At 40.7% G+C, this 19,260-nt stretch overlaps 2 protein-coding genes across 11 annotated transcripts; one reads left to right on the top strand and one right to left on the bottom strand.

Moving 5' to 3' along the window:
* Positions 1–501: 501 nt before the first annotated feature.
* donson (DNA replication fork stabilization factor DONSON) lies at positions 502–13,084 on the top strand. Of its 9 annotated transcripts, none has more exons than XR_016115087.1 (14): positions 502–997; positions 1,609–1,683; positions 1,812–2,012; positions 2,079–2,257; positions 3,193–3,268; positions 3,671–3,773; positions 3,837–3,924; positions 4,567–4,719; positions 6,337–6,535; positions 6,876–6,945; positions 7,025–7,155; positions 7,293–7,420; positions 10,861–11,053; positions 12,008–13,084. XR_016115087.1 is itself a non-coding variant. In XM_088997376.1 (13 exons), exons 1-12 carry the CDS (start codon positions 611–613, stop codon positions 7,385–7,387), a joined length of 1,803 nt encoding a protein of 600 aa, XP_088853502.1. In that variant the 5' UTR covers positions 502–610; the 3' UTR covers positions 7,388–7,420; positions 12,012–13,084. The 9 variants fall into 9 exon arrangements, 4 of the variants coding, with proteins under 4 accessions (XP_088853502.1, XP_088853487.1, XP_088853508.1 ...); XR_016115075.1 differs by having other exon boundaries at positions 7,247–7,420; positions 12,012–13,084; XR_016115074.1 differs by having other exon boundaries at positions 7,247–7,420.
* Positions 7,985–18,233, bottom strand: LOC148903162 (serine/threonine-protein kinase 24-like). 2 transcript variants are annotated; one of them, XM_088997411.1, is made up of 12 exons: positions 17,811–18,233; positions 17,266–17,448; positions 16,826–17,056; positions 16,660–16,716; positions 16,029–16,137; positions 13,750–13,907; positions 13,318–13,503; positions 13,092–13,240; positions 11,248–11,371; positions 10,439–10,507; positions 10,233–10,369; positions 7,985–10,135 (listed from the first exon to the last, which is right to left on the bottom strand). In XM_088997411.1, the coding sequence occupies exons 2-12, from the start codon at positions 17,299–17,301 to the stop codon at positions 10,099–10,101; spliced, it is 1,293 nt and encodes a 430-aa protein (XP_088853537.1). In that variant the 5' UTR covers positions 17,302–17,448; positions 17,811–18,233; the 3' UTR covers positions 7,985–10,098. The 2 variants fall into 2 exon arrangements, with proteins under 2 accessions (XP_088853537.1, XP_088853546.1); XM_088997420.1 differs by having other exon boundaries at positions 17,266–17,443.
* Positions 18,234–19,260: the final 1,027 nt, after the last annotated feature.

Genomic DNA, 19,260 nt, shown 5'->3' with positions numbered 1-19,260 from the left:
ACCCTCTGAAAATGGCCTAATCTCTGTTATGTGCGGCGTTTAGTGCAAATATTTTAATTGACCTAATTGTAACTGCGCCAATCAAAACTTTCTCAATCATGGACTGGAAGTTCTCAATTGGTTTCAACGGCTCTTAATAATATATTTTTCACATCTCCAATTACAGTATTGTTATTGTACGTACAGCTAAAAAATAGCAGTATTTATTGAAAATAATCATTCCCAAAGACCAGCAAATAATCATGATCCAAAGACCAGCAAAACAAATATGGATATCTTAGTGACCATGAAAGCATTGAATAATACAAAACCAATGAATGAATGAATGAATGAATGAATGAATGAATGAATGAATGAATGAACATTCTACACTACATTAATTTATGAATTTGATCCACACTCCAGGCCGGTTGGGAGCGGCAACGTGCATGAATGCAGATAACACACTACTTTACAAAATAAAGAACAAGACGATGACGAAGAAGAAATTGTGACGTCATTTGATGAAGCGCCAGCTTTTCAAAGTACAGGAATGAATTCTTGGAGCACTCTATTTACTTAACTTTATCGTAACGTTTTGTATTTAGCGACCTGTCTTGCAGTCTCCACAATGTCTGAAGAGTTGGGCTATTCGCCCAGTTTCAAACGACCGTCGGAAATAATGCGAATGCGACGGAAAAGAACCCGCAGCGAAGCTTTTCTCTCGAGCCCAAGTAGTGATAGTGGCGGGACTGAGCAAAGTACCTCTTCGCCGAAGTCTTCGTGTGTCCGACCCTTCTCGCCCGGGTCGCTTTTCTTCAACAACCGTGGTAGGGTGAAACGCAGGAACCCGTTCGCAAACATTGACAGCAGACACAGCCCATGGAAGAAATCCAACCTCGGTGCAAAAGGCGACGACAAAGCGGTCGAAGAGTTCACAACAAAAGGGGACGACTTTACTTTCTCCGAACTGCTGAGCAAAGTAGAAGATGCGGGACGACAAGAAAACGCTGAAAAGGTTATTGAACCATGGCACACATTTTACACGCTACATATCTCACGGCACACAAACAGACAAAATGCCCCAAGAAATATACGGATAAAACCTCGCATTAATTTACTCACAAACCATCCGTTTTGCGTTGCCTTATAAGTCTAGTTCGTTTCTAAATCCTAAATACACGTCTGCCAAGACGTGTCTGCATTTAAATGGAAATGCTATTCATCCTTTCCAGTCCCTCGTAAAACTTCCCATGATTGCACTTTATGAAACTACACTGTCATAGCATAATTCAATGCAATGTAATGAATTAAACAGTGTTTGCCTCATTGTACGGCTCCTTCGAATGTATGGTCACAGTTTAGTTAGAACAGTTAAATTAGAACAGACCATGTCCTAAGACCTAAGTGAACCACATCAACGACAATTTTAGTGGCACACCTTATGACATGACACAGCAAAACTAATGTGGCAGAGACCCCAGTTTTTTTAACCAAAGATTTGATATGTGACGTTGCGACACAGCAAAACTAATGTGGCAGAGACCCCAGTTTTTTTAACCAAAGATTTGATATGTGACGTTGCTTTGCTCCTGCTGTGCATTTCTTCATCTTTCTTTCCCATGCCAGAAAGACGTTTCTCTCTCTGAAGATGACTCTCTCTTCAAGGAATGTGACGAAGATGTTAAAACACCGCTGCTGAAGGTAAATGGGGATCAAATGTCCTAGCCTTCCACTATGTTTTATGCAATGGTGCACAGTGAATGATATATATCATCAGGGGGACATTCCTGTGCATTTCTATGACTTGTTTCTCCTGTCTCCCCATCAAGAGCCCAGAGGCAATTTCCCATCTCTCCGTTGCGGCCCCTCCTTGTACAGAGTATCCAGCCGACTGGAGCTTGAAGACCCGTCTCCTTTTTACTTCGTCACTGTCATTGTCTTGGTCTGAGCAGCCTAAAGCTCAAGAAGAAGCCTCTGGGCTTAGCCAGCACTGCCGAGCACAGTTTACCTCATGGCCGCACAATCTACAGGTACAGCGATCTTACAGTTGTGTCCTAAGGGAGGTTTTGTATTTGGTTCCATTTTGCCTATTTCAGGATTCTAAGTCGTGCACGGAGCTTCGCTGTGCCTTCCAGCAGAGTCTGATCTATTGGCAGCATCCCACACTGTCTTGGGTGCCACTGTTCCCTCGGATCAAGGCTGAGCGCAGGTTTTCTGGAAAGAGCGTCCCCTGGGCACACAACACAGAATTGCAGCGGTGTCTCATGAGTGAATGGTAAGAAGGGCATGTCATTTTGGAGTCATCTCGCAGCACTCCACCAAACAAAAATGCCACAAATGTGGTATCTTGACTACAAGTGCCTCAACAAATGAATCTCTTAGTTCTAAGGCTGATGGATATTCTTTTATTTGGAAGAGTCAAAAGGAGATAACGGATCGATTGTCCGATAGATGACAAAAACGTATCAATTCAGCCTCTGAATCGTACAATGAGGATTTGAATCCTTGGCATAACATCAGTCAAAGTCAGCTTTATTGTCAAATATGCTAATATGCATATCAGGCCATTTTACAATTCCTTCTTATTTTGTTTTTGTTTCATATTAAAACTGAGAGAGAAAAATGCAAATTTTTAGCCATCTTTGAATTTCCTTTTCTTTGCCTTATATTTTAAAGTAGCAAAACATTGAAAAAGTGCTAATTAGTACTGAATAATCAGTTAGGCTCTAATTATGTGTAGTAAATAAGTACCATATTTTCTGCACTATAAGGCACACCTAAAACATTTCAATATTTTTCAAAAGCTGATCGTGCGCTTTATAATCCAGTGTGTATTATATATGCAAAATGTTTTAAAATGTCATTCAGTGAAGGTGTGCCTTATAATGCAGTGCATCTTAAATATGGAAAACTTGAAAAATAGGTCAATCATTAAAGGTATTCCTTATAATCAAGTGCACCTTATATATGGGAAAGCTTTTAAAATATGTCATTCGTTGAAAATGCGCTTTATAATCCTGTGGTCTCTATAGTCAGTCTGGAAAATACAGTCATTGTTTTCTGACTTGTTCAGTGAAATTGGTGAACATCCCACAGCATGGCTGATAATCACCCAGAGTTCATTCGTTTGGAATTACTGGTCTCAGTTCATGGTTCATGGAGTGTTTCACAAATGCAATTGAATCAAATAACTTCTGTATATTTGTGCAGGTCAGCCAGTCTGTCATCCCTCTATAGTCTGATGAAGGCCAAACTGTGTCCTTACTTCTATGTCTGCTCTTATCAGGTACAGGTGTTCCTCCTAACTTTAATAAATAGAATATTTAATGCAGATGTAGAGGGGAACAATTAAGATGTGCTGTTCTGCAATCCAACTGGCCCAACTGGTTAGCACGAACGCCTCACGGTGCAGAAGTGCAGGGTTTGATTGTAGCTCAGATCTTCCTGTGTGGAATTTGCTTGTTCTCTCCCTCAGTGTGTAGCTGTAGATGGATGGATGGATGCGTGGGTAGATAGATGGATGGATGTTCTGCAATCATGCGGGCCTGAAACACTGTGGTACCTGAGCTTTCAAGTTTAAATTGTTTTTGACCATACTCGCAACTAGGACAACCGCTATAGTAATGATTATTGCAGTCTTTGTTTAATTAAGAGGGATTTGTGTGTGCGTGTGTTTATACACGGTCAGTTCACAGTGTTGTTTCGGGCCGCCGGACTTGGAGGCTCAGGCAGCATTAATGCCCTCCTTTCCCCGACAACCATAGGCCTCCGGGAGGCCATGAAGGCAGAAGGTGGGTTATTGCATAATCAAAAGTAACTTTGAGTGCTTGATTCTTGTCATTATTGGTGGTTAGGTATCGAGTTCATTCTGCCTCTTGTGGAGGAAAGGACGATGAGCAGAGAGGCGCCGAATATTTGCGACGAGGAATGTCAGCAGAAAGAGTGAGATGTGATATTATAGCTTGATTTTATTTCAAAGAAAATGAATTGTTACTTTCCTGAACCAGCCTTAATCATCTGTTTTTTAAATTAATTTTCACAAAAATTTGAAGAAGAAAAACGGAAATTTAGACTCGCTGGACATTTTGTAATTATGGCCTGCCGAGAAAAGTAATAAAAAAAATAATTGAAGCATCCCTAACTGAGTGACAATATTAATCATGTAAAAGTGTAAATGTCGCGCTAATTTAGCTCCAGTTACACCATGTCATTAAAAACACATATTACATGACCATCGGTGACATGAAAAACGGAATTTTTACTACACATGTTGCACAGCAAAAACATGCACATACGATAAAAACGCTCCACAACTTGTGCTGTGAATCTGGGCAAAATGTTGCTCTTCTCCTACATAAACATTTGAGTCGCTCAATTCAGATGCATTGCTTCAGCATCCGTGAAAAGGTTCACCCGTCTTTGTGCGCCAGATCTTTGGTGCCATCTTCTTAAGGCCTTACAGAGAGCACAACAAATCTGGATGTTTTAGTTTTCTTATTTGTAGCGTAGGATAGGTGTGTGTTTATCTTTTCATTTTGGAGACCATTGAAATTATCGACTAAACAATATTTCCATCCAACACAGTGGCTGTGAGCACAAAGACAATGAATTCTGCTCAGATGGCGCTGAAGCTGACGACGACGACGACGAGGAGGATGGAAAATGCAGTCTCTCATGGCTGAAGGAAATGGGAGTTCAGGACAAAATCAAGAACCCAGACCACATGAGCATCCAACTGTATCCTCTAACCCAGGGGTCGGGAACCTATGGCTCGCGAGCCATATATGGCTCTTTTGATGATTGCATATGGCTCGCCGATAAATATTACATATTATAATACATATTGTCGTTTTTTTCGTTGTTCATTTCCCGTTGGGGCTGCAGTTGGCCGAAAGCGCCATGTTGATTGGATGATAGTGGCCGTCATGTTGAAACAGGTAAACGCCCAACTAGTGCACTTCAGCGTGAAAGCACCGGAGCATTAGAGGAGAGAAAATGTTCCGATTCTAATTTGCAATGAAACAGTCAAATGTCAGTGACATTTTAACAAGCCCCATGTTAACGTAGTAGATTGCAGATAGCAAGTGTGGAAGCTTATGAGCCGTGTGCAGGCTAGCTAGCAGCAACTTCGCCTCTGGACCGGCAAATTGAATTTCATTCCGATCGTTTTCCTGGATTTTTACCAAACACGAGGAACGGAAAACCATCCATGTTAACGGTGAGTACTATCACAAAGTTATTTTAAATAATACATTCTGATATTTTGTTGAAAAGTGGCTACGCGTGGGTGCGTGCGCGAGCGTTTGTATGTGTGTGCGCGCGCGCGTGTGGCTCTCGCTGAAAAACATTTCTAAATATTTTACTTTTATGGCTCTTTTAGTCAAAAAGGTTCCCGACCCCTGCTCTAACCCAAGGGTGTCAAAGTTTTTTTTTTTACCGCGGGCCACATTGTAGTTACGGTTTCCTCCCAGGGGCCGTTAAGAATTCGGGGAAGCCAATAGAATGTAGAAGAAAACGAGTTATTCATTAACTTGTGCGCTTTATATGTAATATGTGGAGGGGATATTACATCTCGAGTGCACAAATTAATGAGTTTTCAAATTTGAAGTAAAAAATAATGACCGTTATTGTGGTTTAGATACGACAATTTGAAATTTGGGTTTGGACTTTAGCAAGTGCAATGGAATTTTGCAAGTTTGATTTGCTTTCGCGGGCTGAATAAAATGATGCGGCGGGCCAGATTTGGCCCCTGGGCCTTGACTTTGACATCTGTGCTCTAACTCATTATGAAATTAATGGAGAACTTTTTAAAAATCTAATAAACATTCAGAGCCATTCATTTGATTAAAACTGTCCCAATTCCATTTTATACCTCTCAGAAGTAATATTGTCTGATTTCTCTCATCCTTCATGAAAGCATTCTAATAATTTTCATTTAGTTTCTTCAAAAACAAAAAAATCCAGGTCCTAAAAGTCAGAAGCTTGTCACAGCTTTGCTTGTGGCACTTCAACTCTTGGGAGCTTGTTAGCCCGCCAGTTTAATAGAAGCAAATGTGGCTAAAGCAGCTTTATACTATCAGTACCTGGATTTGATACCCCCGAATAAGACATTTGCAAAATATAATTTGACTAAAAAATAATGACTGAAGCAGTAACTGAATTAGTTTCACAAACATTGGTATGTCATCAATCCCGTTCGTGTGATAGTTTTTTTTATCACTATACAATACATCATAAACAGCAATAGTAGGTCAAGAAAATGTAAAAATTGTTTTGCAATACAATGTACTGCTCCAGCTTTTCATCGCAGCACCTGCCTGTCCTTGTGTATCATCCTTAACGGTTTGAGTGCAGTCACAAGGAGCGCCGAGCAGTGAGCGCGGATCGCAGGCCGGAGTCGGTGGTGTGTGTGCAGGGGCCGCACACATTCATGCTCATCAACTTTCTCATCAACTGCAAAAGCATGGTGGCAGCGGCTGGGCCTCAGGCTGGGTTACCTCCGACAATACTGGCACCCGTTGCTTTTAGAGGTGCTGCAATGAATTCACTTAAGGTAAGAACGGGTGCAAAAAGTACGATAAAGTTGATTCATACTATACCCTGCACTCAAAAATATAGTTTAGTCAATTCTGACCAATCCTGTAAAGTGTATTTACATTTGTTTCTAAATACTGTACAATAATAATTACCGGAAACGGTTTAAGACAAAGGCCAGATATTTATTTTAAGAAAAGCAAAACTGGTCGATCTATAATCAGTAGATAAACACACACATACAAACTCTACACAGGTGCAGAAACAAAGTAGCACTCCTACCATTGACCATAAACGACCTGAAATGTCACAACTTGTAATCCCAGCTGATGCGTCCGAATGTATTGTGATTCTTTCAGGCCCGATCTGTGAATGTCAAGAGCCAGGTTGGTTCTTCCTACCAAAGCACTAGCATGATGGAGGTGACAGGTGTGTAATAGACACAGGAGCGACCCTAACTGAGAGTGCAGGAAACAATGTACAGTATCTAATTTTATTTCACCCTCAGGTCCAATTCTGCCATCTTCTCTACATGCCATTACAACCTTGCTACGGCCAGCCCAGAAAGGAAACTTCTCTGCCACTCTTTACACACATGCGCCCACTGCCATCTTGAATATTCACGCAACCCAGCAACAAGTAAAGTGACCGGAGGGAGAAAAAAAAAAACTAAACCCCCAAAACTTAAATATACACTTTGCTAATGTTTTTGCATTTTTATTTGGGATAGTGCACAAATGGGTTAGACGACCTCTATGCATTTGGTCTCCATCCAGCCACCATCCTTCAACTGCAGCAACCACCTAGCCTGGGTAAGGCAGCGCTCACGCAGATCACCATGAACAATTACAGCTACACCTGGAAGACGTGATTTGGTTCTGGTTGACGCAGCATATCCATATGGGTGCGTCCTTTCACCTTCTACTTTTGTTGTTCAAATGACATTGCACTTACATATGTACTCAAAACGTTGACTTAATTACTTCAACTCGATGAAGGGGGAATGCTGTTTTTTTTATCAAAAATAAGGAGCAACGTTTGTAATCTAAAGACATATGTAATATCAGCAACTGTAACATCATGCACAGTTTGAACATTAACACTGTGCCTAAATGCAGTAATTGGAAAATGGGTTGTGGAGGTACTGGTTAAATATGTGTTAAATTTAAATACAGTTCAGTTATATTGAACTTTTAAGTCAGTTGATATTTTGTTTACTGCGAGGGGGTGGCGTCTGCCACTTTATATTGTCTTTGGTGTGACTATGAACGCTTTTGTCTTTCTGTGCCATGCGTTTGACTGGCAACCAGTCTTGGGTGTTTTGTGCCTTTTACTTAAAGTCGTTTGGTAATAGGCTACACTTCACACAGCTCATTTCATCAGGACAAATAGAAAATCTGTGTACTGTATAAATTATCTGACAAATATTGCAGAGTTTTCTGCGCAAAGTACACATGGAGTCATACAATATGCAGTTGCGTCTTTATTTCATATACCACTTTGAAAGCTTACATTTAACTTCTCAAATGACTCGAGCAAATATTATATACAATACTATAAACTGCCAGCTGTGATAAACAAATGTACACAATCATATCCTTAACTTATTTTCTTGGGGATGTGATTTTTTTTTTCCGTAACTGCAGTTATAAAAATACTATATATTTCTTAATTTGCTTCTTACCTGTGCTGACAAATGATACAATTTATCAACATTATTGCTATATTAGCACAGTAGATTCTGGAGCTCTTAAGTAAACATAGAAACACATGGCTATTAGCAACTGTAAAAAGCGCTGCACTTTCAAGGAGTAAAAAAAAACATGAAATGGAAAGTATAACATTGAATACGAAACACAAATCTATGCACGATGCATGGATTTGTTTGGCTGTGATGACCCCTCAATATACTCACCACAGATTACCAGACATGACATGACATGGGGGGTGGGATATTGTGGCACATTTAGAAATTCTGTGCACACAAAATACTAATTCGTGACCACCAGCATCTGTGGCTCCAGCATGTAAGCACATAAAGTGCAACTTCTCTTGAAATAGTGAAGGTAAAACGTAGGTTTTAATCTACATGGGGCAGAGATAGAAGTATTGGCATTGCAAGGTATCACTATTAACAAGATGCATTTGTAATTTTAAATAAAAACTAACAAAACAAAAACTTTATCCAGACATTGTGTACTGCAGTTAGTTATGTGGGCTCTCCATTTCCTTATTTACAAGTTGTTTTTTGAATCATATTGAATCCACAAATTTGTATTGCGGTTGCTGTGCATACAATACCCCCTTTTTGTCCACAAATTAGTATTTTGAGGTCATATTTTATGTGTATGTTGATTACTGCATTTTTCAGATTAGAAAAAGTTAACCCCCCCCCCCCCACTAACTTTGAACCCTGACGTGATGTAGTATATTTATGGATTTTTACGAACGAGCCATCAATAGATGTACCCATTCTTGTCACATCTGACTAATGAAATTGGCAAATACATCATAGTAGTCAATGAAAGTGTTCCAAGTCCACCCTCATACTGAATGCCCGTTAGCTATTTGTGGTTGGAGCAAGATGTATAGCTGCGCTAAAATGACAAATGTTAGACAGAGACTCTAGAAGTCTCTGTCTATGCATGGGGGACAATGCATGGGGCTTGCATTGCTGTGTGAAGAAGCAATTGAGAGCCAAAATAATGTCATATGTTTCAGCAAAGGGAACACGTGCAATAAACAAATATGCGGTGCCTCCTTGCTCTAAGATCATTTATGCATTTGCTTAATGTGACGCGGGGATCCTGAGGTTTATGGTATGCTGTGTGGTGTTTTCTGTGTTTGGCAATTTTTGGAGTGAGGAAAAGCATCTACTGATGTTTTTAAAATAGATAATATCCTATTTAATAATGTGGAGACCTGTGTTTTGTCCAAAATGGCTAATGTATGCACACATTAGTTTTTATGGCTAAAATTAGCGGTTCCTACTCTTAATCAGATGTGCGTATACTGTATCAAATGACTACCAAAGAGCATGTCATTGACACGTTATACCTTATTTGGTGGCCGCTTTTCAGTCCGGTCCTCCGTACACATTAACTAAAATAAATGGTGATGAAGTGACATGAATCTTAAAACAAAAAACATTTTCTGCTTATTCTGTTATCAGTACAAGTGTGGAGGGGCATTTTGTACACAGTGATTCAGCTCTTGCAAACTGACAACGCCACTCATTTGACAGTGAACTTAAAGCACTTTACCTGAGTTTTACCATGAAGAACGCTGTTTAACATTAGGCATGTCGGTGCACACCACTCATGCTTTGTCAAAAGTTCCGGTGGGATCTGGCTTGGGCTCGGGTGAAAAGCGAGAGACTGGATTTAAGCCTTGCCTTGGGGCTTTGAGAGCCTCACCTCTTGACTGGGCAAAATGCCATGTAGCGACAAAGTCAGCACAAGTCCAGGCAGAATAAATGTTGATCAAGATCAGCTGCTACAGAGCGAATGGGTCAACAGCAGAGGGGGGGCCTATGGGAGGTTGGAGAGATGGTTCCATGGGTGGTTACCATAAAGCCATTTACTATGGAAAAGACGAGGGTGATCTGCTTGTGGAGAAACTGCAAAAACCCACCAACCGAACAAAAGACAAAAGAAAGACTCATTTTAAAGTAGGTCATTTGCAATCAGGACAATTGCCGGCGGTGGTGGTGGTACCTATGAAGCCTGTGGATCAGGTGCGCCACCAGTGAATCTGAAATTCCAGGGTAGGCTTGCTCAGCACTCAAGATGGCCTCCTTCAAGTCATCCAGTTCCACAGGGTTCCGGTTCACTTGCTCATGTCTGGCCTTGAGCTGAAAATGTTAACACTTCTTTAGAAGCGACCAGTTGGGTTCTTGTGGATTTTGCAGCTGAATTGTTACCTCGGCTAACACAGGAGTGATGACAGTGGACAGGCTCTGTGAATAAGGCCTCTTTGGAATGTCTTTAGTCTGCACAGAATAATAGAAAGTGAGAGGAGACCAACAAAGTAGTCTATCACCTGTGTTTACAAGTGCAGTAAATGTACTCAGGATTAAGTATTGGAACAATTGTTATTGTGGAAGACAGTTGAGGGAGACTGGTTAAGTGCCTGACAGTTGCTATTTTGTCATGGTTCTGAAAGCATCTTGAGATGCATTCAAATCCTCCATAAAGCTTTTATTGTTTGACATTTTAAGTTGAAGTGATATTTAGGTGCGTTAGGATCATAGTTTGTACTATACATGTACCGTATTTAGACTTTAAACCATCAATACAAGTCGATGAAAAGGTTTCTTCAGCCGTCATCTGTAATTCTTTGAAGGTGTCGGACGTTTCGCTTCTTATCCAAGATGCTCCTTCAGCGAAGAAGCATCACGAAGAAGTACAGATGACGGCTGAAGAAACCTTTTCATCGATGGACCACTCCTGTACGACTGAGAGCCTACACAGACATCAATATAAGGAAATATCAGTTTTCTTGGGAAGGTGGACCATGGCATGGGTTTAATGTACAGGTATGATCAAATGGGTGAAGCAAAGTGTCGTATACAGACGAGCAGCAGCTAAAGTGAAAAGGGAATGTTTTAAGATTGGAAGTAGCTTGGAAGGCTAGTAGATGGTAGATAAGAGACAGCCCGTGACAGTTGAAGAGGTTGAGGACAGGAAGAGATGGAAGAAGGATGACTGTTGCAACTACTTGGCACGGCACCTGCTCAGTTGCCCCTGACTGTCCCTCGCCATTTTGTAGCTTCTTTGGATCCTTCTCTCGGATGGTAAAGATCCAGTTATCACTGCCAAAGTCGTTTCCACCCGATGCCTGCCCATCTTGCTCCCTAACGTACATATCAAGCAACCCGTCAGCTTATAATGTAGCATTGTAAAGTTACAAGTAAAGTATACAAATACACAAAGTGATTAAATCAAAAACAATCAATACTTGGATAGAATAGTATAGACAGCAGTAAAATCTAATTAATTACAGCAACCATTTATTCTTTACTTTCCAGCAATGCAAAAACAAATATCATTCCTTGTGTTTCTACATACTTGGCAATAAAGATGATTCTGATTCTGATCATAAATGCCATATGTCAATTCCACGATATAGAAAGACACCATAGGCATTATACTCTTTTTTTAAGTCTTTAAACACGCCTTAAACATAACACAAACATTAAGATCGATGAATTACAAATATATTGTATAAATGAAGTAATATGTGTACTCTGACAATGATAAAGCTGCCATAACACCGAATATTCCTGTTTCAACAGTAAAGCTAATATATTTTATTTGTTTAAAAAGAAAGATAAAATTGTGGTGGATAATGTTCTACGTGCATGAGCACAGTACAACTTTGCATTAATTTGGTTTCAGCCCTTCTACATTGATGGCTCTTTGTTTGACTATCTTTTTTGTTTGTTTTCAACATGGCTGTGGGCAGTTGCTAACTGGTTCTTCTTTTTTAGAAAGTGGGTGGCTCCATCACTGCTGTTTTGGACCTGCATGACATGTCACAATGCCACGCCGCTTGCATTCCACAACATAGAGGAAATGATAAGGTGCAAGTGCAGCGCCCTATGCATCTGGAAACAGAACACCATTACCAAACAGCGATTGACAACACAATAGCTCATGGGTCGGGAACCTTTTTGACGAAGAGAGCCATAAAAGTAAAATATTTAGAAAAGTTTTTCAGTAAGAGCCACACATGCACACGCACACACAAACACGCACGCATGCGCAGCCACTTTTCAACAAAATGTCAGAATGTATTATTTAAAATAACTTTGATAGTATTCACCATTAGCATGAAAGGTTTCCCGTTCCTCACGATTGGTAAAAATCCAGCCAAACGATCAGAATGAAAGTCAACTTGCCGGGTCCGTATGCGAAGGTACTGCGAGCTAGTCTGCACAAAGCTCATTAGCTTGCATGCTTGTTTTCTGCTGTCTCTCGCAGCAGAATTGATGCTAACGTTAGCATGGGACTTGTCAAAGTGCCACTGACATTTGACTGTTTCATTGATGGTATTGTTTCATTGCAAATTGGAGTCACGGCAGAACATTTTCTCTTCACAAAGGTGAATCGTTTGGTCCATTCAACCTGAAGTGTACAATACTCGTCACCTTTTTTACTCGTCGGGCTTATTTAAAAAGGGGTGTTTACTTGTTTCGACATAAACGGCTACCATCCAATCAAAATTGCCCATTGAACATCAACGGCCACCTTAGGTAGTATCATCCAACCAAAATTGCGCTTTCCGCCAACTGCAGCCCAAACAGAAAATGAACAGCGGAAAACCGAGAACATGTATTTTGTATTATCTGCAAGCCAGATGCAATCATCAACAGCCATAGGTTCCCTACCCCTGCAATAGCTGCTCTGTGTTTGCCTGAATCGTTCATACGTATATTTTTTTGTGACAAGCGAGAATCAAAAAAAAAAAAAAAATCCTGCAAAATGCTGTCTTGAAAACAAAAAATCCAAATCCCAAACCGGTGATGGGAGTCTACCACCCTGTAACCGCACATTGTGGCAGTAAACACTTACGAGTCAGACTCATCCGAACTGGACTCTGCGGTTCTTGATTGCTCTGCCTTCCACCGTTTGTACTTGTCCACCAGTTCGGTCAAGTAGGATGTCTTTTTAGCGTGACGTACAATTAGCTTATGTTTTAGCAGCTCCTTGGCAGTCGGCCTCTGCAGAAACAAAACATGCAAAAACATTTTTGTTTTCGGGCTGAAATAAAACATAATGGCCCGATGGAAATACCTACAAAACTGGGATCCTTGTTGAGGCAAGCCTCCACAAACTCCTTGAGTGGCTTGCTGTAGTTTCCCTCCAGAGTGGGAGGGTTGTTCTTTGGGATTAGAAATAAAACCTTCATGGGATGTAGCTCTGAATGTGGAGGTTCTCCTTTTGCCAGCTCAATGGCAGTGATGCCCAGAGACCAGATATCTGCCTGAAATGTAAATATACAGAGATGTTGCCACTATTTTGGCTCAAAATAATTGGAATGACAATATTTCAGTTACAATGTGGTCTATAACAGTTATAGTTTGACCGTGTAATAGATTCAATCCAATTCAATTCCAAATGAACAAAATTTCAAGAAATTTAGACTGACTATGGTCCTGGAAAAGTTTGCTTTGGACCTTCAAGGTTCCCTTGTAACACCTGTATCATGAGGTGTTTGTGTTTTGTTCACCTTAAAATCGTACGCAGACTGTTTTATGACCTCAGGAGCCATCCAGAAAGGCGTACCCACAAATGTGTTGCGCTTGATTTGAGTGTCTGTGAGTTGGCCAGCAACACCGAAATCTGCCAGCTTCACCTCACCTTGCTCAGAAAGTAGCACGTTGGCAGCTGGGGTAAGCAGAGTTCAAACAAAATGAACATTCAATATGAAAGTCAATGCAGTTACCACCATTATTAGAATTACTGCAATGAATTTAAGCAAAAACATGCAATTCAACATGTTTTATTTTGATGGAAAAACAATAACATAGAATATCTGCCAGCCTGTGCACTTTTGGACATTTGACATTGTGAACAGCAACTAATTCCCCACAAGAAACACCCCAATGATGAAAAGGTTTCTTCAGCCGTCATCTGTACTTCTTTGAAGGTGTCGGACGTTTCGCTTCTTATCCAAGAAACTTCGTCAGCAAACTAAAGTCTTACTGGTAGTTTAGGCCCTATATATATATCCCGACTGTCCAGACATGCCGGTGCCGGACTCTGCTATGATAGGTCCCTGCTCTCAGGTTGGGGGGAGCAGCGGACTACTCCCTGCCACTCCTGATTGTTCCTATTGCTCTGACTAACGACTGGCCTGAATGCCCCACTTCCACCAGTATCACCTCATCAATATTCCTAATCCAATTTTGCGTAAGCAGGCTGTTGTACAAACGATCCAAATTGAACCTCACCCCACCAAACCGGTTTAATGAAGGATTTAGTTGTTTTATGAAAATAGCTTCTTTTACTCCTTACTTCAAACCATCTATGTTCTTTTGCTAAGATTTTAACCTCATTGTTGTCAAATGAGTGGTTGCTAGCTTTTAGGTGCATATGTACTGCCTGTTTCGACATCAATGGCTACCATCCAATCAAAATTGCTCATTGAACATCAACGGCCACCTTAGGCAGTATCATCCAACCAAAATTTCGCTTTCCGTCAACTGCAGCCCAAACAGGAAATGAACAGCGAAAAACTGAGAACATGTATTTTGTATTATCTGTGAGCCAGATGCAATCATCAAAAGAGCCATATATGGCTCGCAAGCCATAAGTTCCCTACCCCTGATCTAAAATATATTAATTTCCCCAAATATTAGATTCCCAGCGGAAACAGTCCACCAACTCCTTAACTTTGGTTGGGGAGTGGGGATGATTAGCCAATCATCTTTAAAGGACAACCGACGTCTCCGGACAAGTTGTGTCCATAATTTGTAAAATGGCTTCAAATGACTTCTACTGAGCGGATTTTACAAAGATTCCACCGCATATAGCTATATTTTACGTTTCAAGACTCGCTCAGAATATTCAGGAAGTCTTGTTTTTAAGTTGGTGATGAGTCTGTACGTGACGTCACTAAAGGACCGACCCCTGACCGAAAAAAGACACATTCCATCACGTCAATGTACAGTAAAGTCTCGTTATATCGATATCGGATATATCGATAGTCCCGGTTATATCGAGACTATTTCTATGCACGCACGGAGAAAATTACATGCAAACAGGGTCGGATATATCGATAGTCCCGGTTATATCGATATTTTTTCGGACTCCCTTGAATATCGATATAACGAGACTTTACTGTATTTTGCTGTATTGTTTGGTCTAAAAACCTTGTGTTGCAACCAAAAGCCGCCAGAAGATGGCATCCAAGCTCCATATAAGGAATTTATCAGCCTGTGGAAGCGGAGGTGGCCACTGGAGGTCGCCATTTTGTGCCTCTTTTTTTGGGTGAGAGATTTTCCCCCAATGTTGCCTCAAAATGGCACATATAGTTCTTTAATCGATTGCAAACATGTATGCTTTCCTCTTCAGAACTATTTGAATCATATTCATAACTGGATGTGTAACAAGAAAGCATATTCTCCGAATCTGAAGCCATTGTTTTGATTCACAAGCATTACAAGACGTATGGGCGTGACTATCTGAAAATGCCCAATTCGCAGCTCAATTTTTTTGCAGATTTTGGACACCAAGTCATTTTTACATTTGACTAAAAATATCATACTGCGTGTTTTGGGTATTTTAGATGCTATAAAATGTTTTTCTGATGTCAGTTAAAAAACTAAAAAGTGACGTCGGTTGTCCTTTAATGTTCAAGAGCATCTTTGGGTCCAAAATCATATGCATAATAGTTTAACGTCAGCTGTTTTATTTCGGATGTTATTCTGCCAGGTTGTTGAGCCTCTTCCAGTGTATATGGTAAGCATGCTGTCAACAGATTGACCAAATTGCATGAGAGCGTACCTTTGATATCGCGGTGGATCTTCTTCTCAGAGTGCAGATACTCCAGCCCCTTGAGGATTTCTCTCAGAATGGTCGCAATTTGGGTCTCATCTAGAGCACCAGGCTCCATCTTAGTGAAAAAAAAATAGAACAAAAACCAAAACATGCAAAGTATAAACTATGTAATAATTCAATACTTCAAATTTGGAGAAAAAAAATATTCAGTAAATGATGCCAAAATCATTTGCACAACTCCCTTCCATCTTCTTCTTTTCCTTTCGGCTTTTCCCCTCAGGGGTCGCCACAGCGAATCAATGTCCCACAACTCCCTTCCATAATGTGTGCTATTCAGATGCATTAATATTCGCCCTTTAGATTAGAATGATAATTAAAGGTAGCTAGCACCAATGAAGAGGAACCCGCACCTACATGTACAAAAGGAAATTGGAGTATCTAGAATGGAATCATTCAGTTTCAATCCCCAAATATGCATTTTGCAGCACTTTAAAGTGCACCTGGAACTCTTCAGATCTATATCCATATAATGGTTCTTTTGATTTTGTTTTGTATTAGACTGTAGTTTTCACATACACCCCCCACATACACACAACAAAAACAATAAAATAAGACCTCAGCAAGGTGACTCACTCACCAAATCTAAAGCTGAGCCTCCTCCTAAATATTCCATGATGATCCATAACTTGGCATCCTATACAGTTGAGGCACATCACAAGATTAATCAGAAATGTGAGGCATGTGGGTGACAAATATGTTCTTTCCATCCTCAATGTTAGGAGACTCGTTGGCTAAAGATTCACCTTCAGGTAGGAGCCATAGTATTTTGTGACAAAGGGGCTGTCGCATTGGCTCAGCACAGTGATCTCCTGCTGAATATCTTCAATCTCGTCCTCTGCTTCCTCCAGGTCAATGATCTTGATGGCCACCACTTTCTGAGTCCGATTGTCAATGCCCTTAAAGACTTCGCCGAAAGAACCCTTGCCAATGCGCTCCAGCTTGGTAAAGAGCTCCTCTGGATCCACTCTGACATTCTGCTCAGAAGGGATGAGTATTGGTACATGCAGACAAGATAACGTGTGGGATGTGGGCGACAAATTGTGCCTTTAAAGATGAATATATTTCTTGATATTTGTCACATGAAAATCACTTATTGCAGCAGTTGCTGTTTCATGTCAATCACATAATATTTTATATTTTGCACACATACGTAATATTAAAGACCCCAAATGGCTGCGCTTACCTGCATGCCTGGCAGGTTCCCATGGGGGTGGGCCATAGTGGGATTGGTTGATAGCTCCCTGGCTAAACCAATGTCAACCACTCGTTCTGTGTAGCAAGTGAGGGCCGTTTAGCCCACGGAACTATAAGGTCCGAGGAACTGTTTACCCGCTATCGTGGGGTTCAGATAGTGTCAGACCCTGCCCTCCAAAACAAAATACATCATAAAAGGCTGGACAAGCTAACAGGCGCAGGCTAACAGACAGTCGATTAACTTCGAGTTATTAAACTTCTCCCTATAATTTGACGCCCGTGAGACGTTAAGAGATAGCAGCAAATTCGCATATTGTTCGGGGTTCAATTGAAAGTTTTTACAAAGTCCTAAGCCCACTGTCACTTTGTAAAAGTGAAGTCTTTCGGTTAGTATTAGCTCGCTACATAGCTCGCCAATCATAGAAGACAACCGGACGTTGTCTGCGGGAAGCGGCCTCAAAGAACAACGACCCAGGCATGGCGCGTGTGGTCTTCGAAAGAACGGAGTCTTAACGCAAATATCTTCGCACTAACTTGTCATGTGGTCGAGACAGCCAGTGTTTTGGTTTCCTTCCTCACTTTAGCCCCAAACTCCCGGCCATCTTGTCACAGTTGTGACGTCGGACCGTAGGGCGGTTCTGATCCGGACGACAACATTGGTTCGTGTGGGAAGCCGGAAAGAGATTATTTTTGGAAGTGTACGTTCAAATGTTCATGCCACACCATTAAAACAGGTAGCCATAATGCGCCCTTCTGTAAAATAAATACTGTGCGAATCATGTGACTAATTAATTGACAGGAAAGGGGCAATTAACCACTTTTGAATGAATGTTTCATTTAATCTAATCTCCCTTTTTCAATATAAGCAACATTTCCCAAACCCTGTTACAGAATTTACTGACACACCGTCACAGGAATTATGAGCCGTCAACAATTGCAACAAAAGGTTCAGCGACTAAACTTTTATCAGCAAAGGTTAGTGTTCCAAAATAAATATTTAAGATCATCATCATGTTTCAAGACAGATATTTCCTTCCTTATATATTTGTGATCTTCCTTCCATTGTTCATTCTCTACGTCCTTCCATCCATCCATTTTGAGCTTTTCCTTCTTTCGCCCCTTCATGTTTCATTCTTTCGTATTTCTTTAATAATAATAATAATCATCATCATAATAATAATACATTACATTTTAAGCGCCTTTCAAAGTTCTCAAGGACACTTTACAGTCACCGACAAGCATAGCTACTATAATAAATAAAATACAATCACAAATAGAATGCAATAAATAAAATACAATTTTAAATAGGTGGGTTTTGAGATGGGACTTGCAGCCATCCTTCCAGCCTCAATTTCCCTCCCATCCTCATTAAAGGCTATCCTCTATTCTTTTTTTCAATCCCTGTTTTTTCCCAACCTTTTACCCTTTCTCAAAGTTTATTTAAAATGTGCAGTACGTCCATACTGCACTTTCAGCCAGCTGAATGATTCTCCCCTTATGCAGCAGGGATGAATAAGACGACTCCAGCAGATGCGAAATCAATAATACCACAGTACAGTATACAGTACAGTACTTAATTATACTTTCTAAAGAGCATATGCAGTACTGTATCGAATCCATCAAATGGTCTGAATGATTAGAGCTTCCTTTGCCAGTTTAGTTTGAAGGCGTGACGTGTCAGTCGAAAAGAAGAGGCGAGGTCACGTGCTTCCAATGGAAAATGAACGCTGGCTATATTTCAACAGACGAATTAATTTAAATACTCACTGTACGATAAATGCGCTTTTGCTTTGCATTAATTCCTTTATATCAGGAATCCCAGTTTTGCAGGGATTCAACTACCAACAGGGGCATATTGGCAGCGCATGGTTTTCCGATAAACGACGTCTAAATTAGTGATTTATGTACCGTTATTGCGGCCCGGTAGTCGAGTGGTTAGCACACCGGCTTCACAGTGCAGAGGTTGCCGGTTCGAGTGCCGGTC

This window comes from Hippocampus bargibanti, linkage group LG01 (genome assembly GCF_051943395.1).
Source record: "Hippocampus bargibanti isolate YZ-2025 linkage group LG01, ASM5194339v1, whole genome shotgun sequence".
Lineage (NCBI taxonomy): Eukaryota > Metazoa > Chordata > Actinopteri > Syngnathiformes > Syngnathidae > Hippocampus > Hippocampus bargibanti.
The sequence above is the reverse complement of the archived record's forward strand: the minus strand, read 5'-3'. Positions and strand labels throughout refer to the sequence as shown.

Excerpts from the sequence above, each read along its gene's own strand:
- donson (XM_088997376.1), top strand. The coding sequence starts at position 611 with ATGTCTGAAGAGTTGGGCTATTCGCCCAGTTTCAAACGACCGTCGGAA. Across the intron at positions 3,925-4,566 it reads GAGGAATGTCAGCAGAAAGA|TGGCTGTGAGCACAAAGACA; the intron begins GTGAGATGTGAT and ends CATCCAACACAG. Across the intron at positions 6,946-7,024 it reads TAGCATGATGGAGGTGACAG|GTCCAATTCTGCCATCTTCT; the intron begins GTGTGTAATAGA and ends TTTCACCCTCAG.
- LOC148903162 (XM_088997411.1), bottom strand. The coding sequence starts at position 17,301 with ATGGCCCACCCCCATGGGAACCTGCCAGGCATGCAG. Across the intron at positions 13,241-13,317 it reads TCAACAAGGATCCCAGTTTT|AGGCCGACTGCCAAGGAGCT; the intron begins GTAGGTATTTCC and ends TTGTTTCTGCAG. Across the intron at positions 10,508-11,247 it reads AGTCAGGGGCAACTGAGCAG|ACTAAAGACATTCCAAAGAG; the intron begins GTGCCGTGCCAA and ends TATTCTGTGCAG.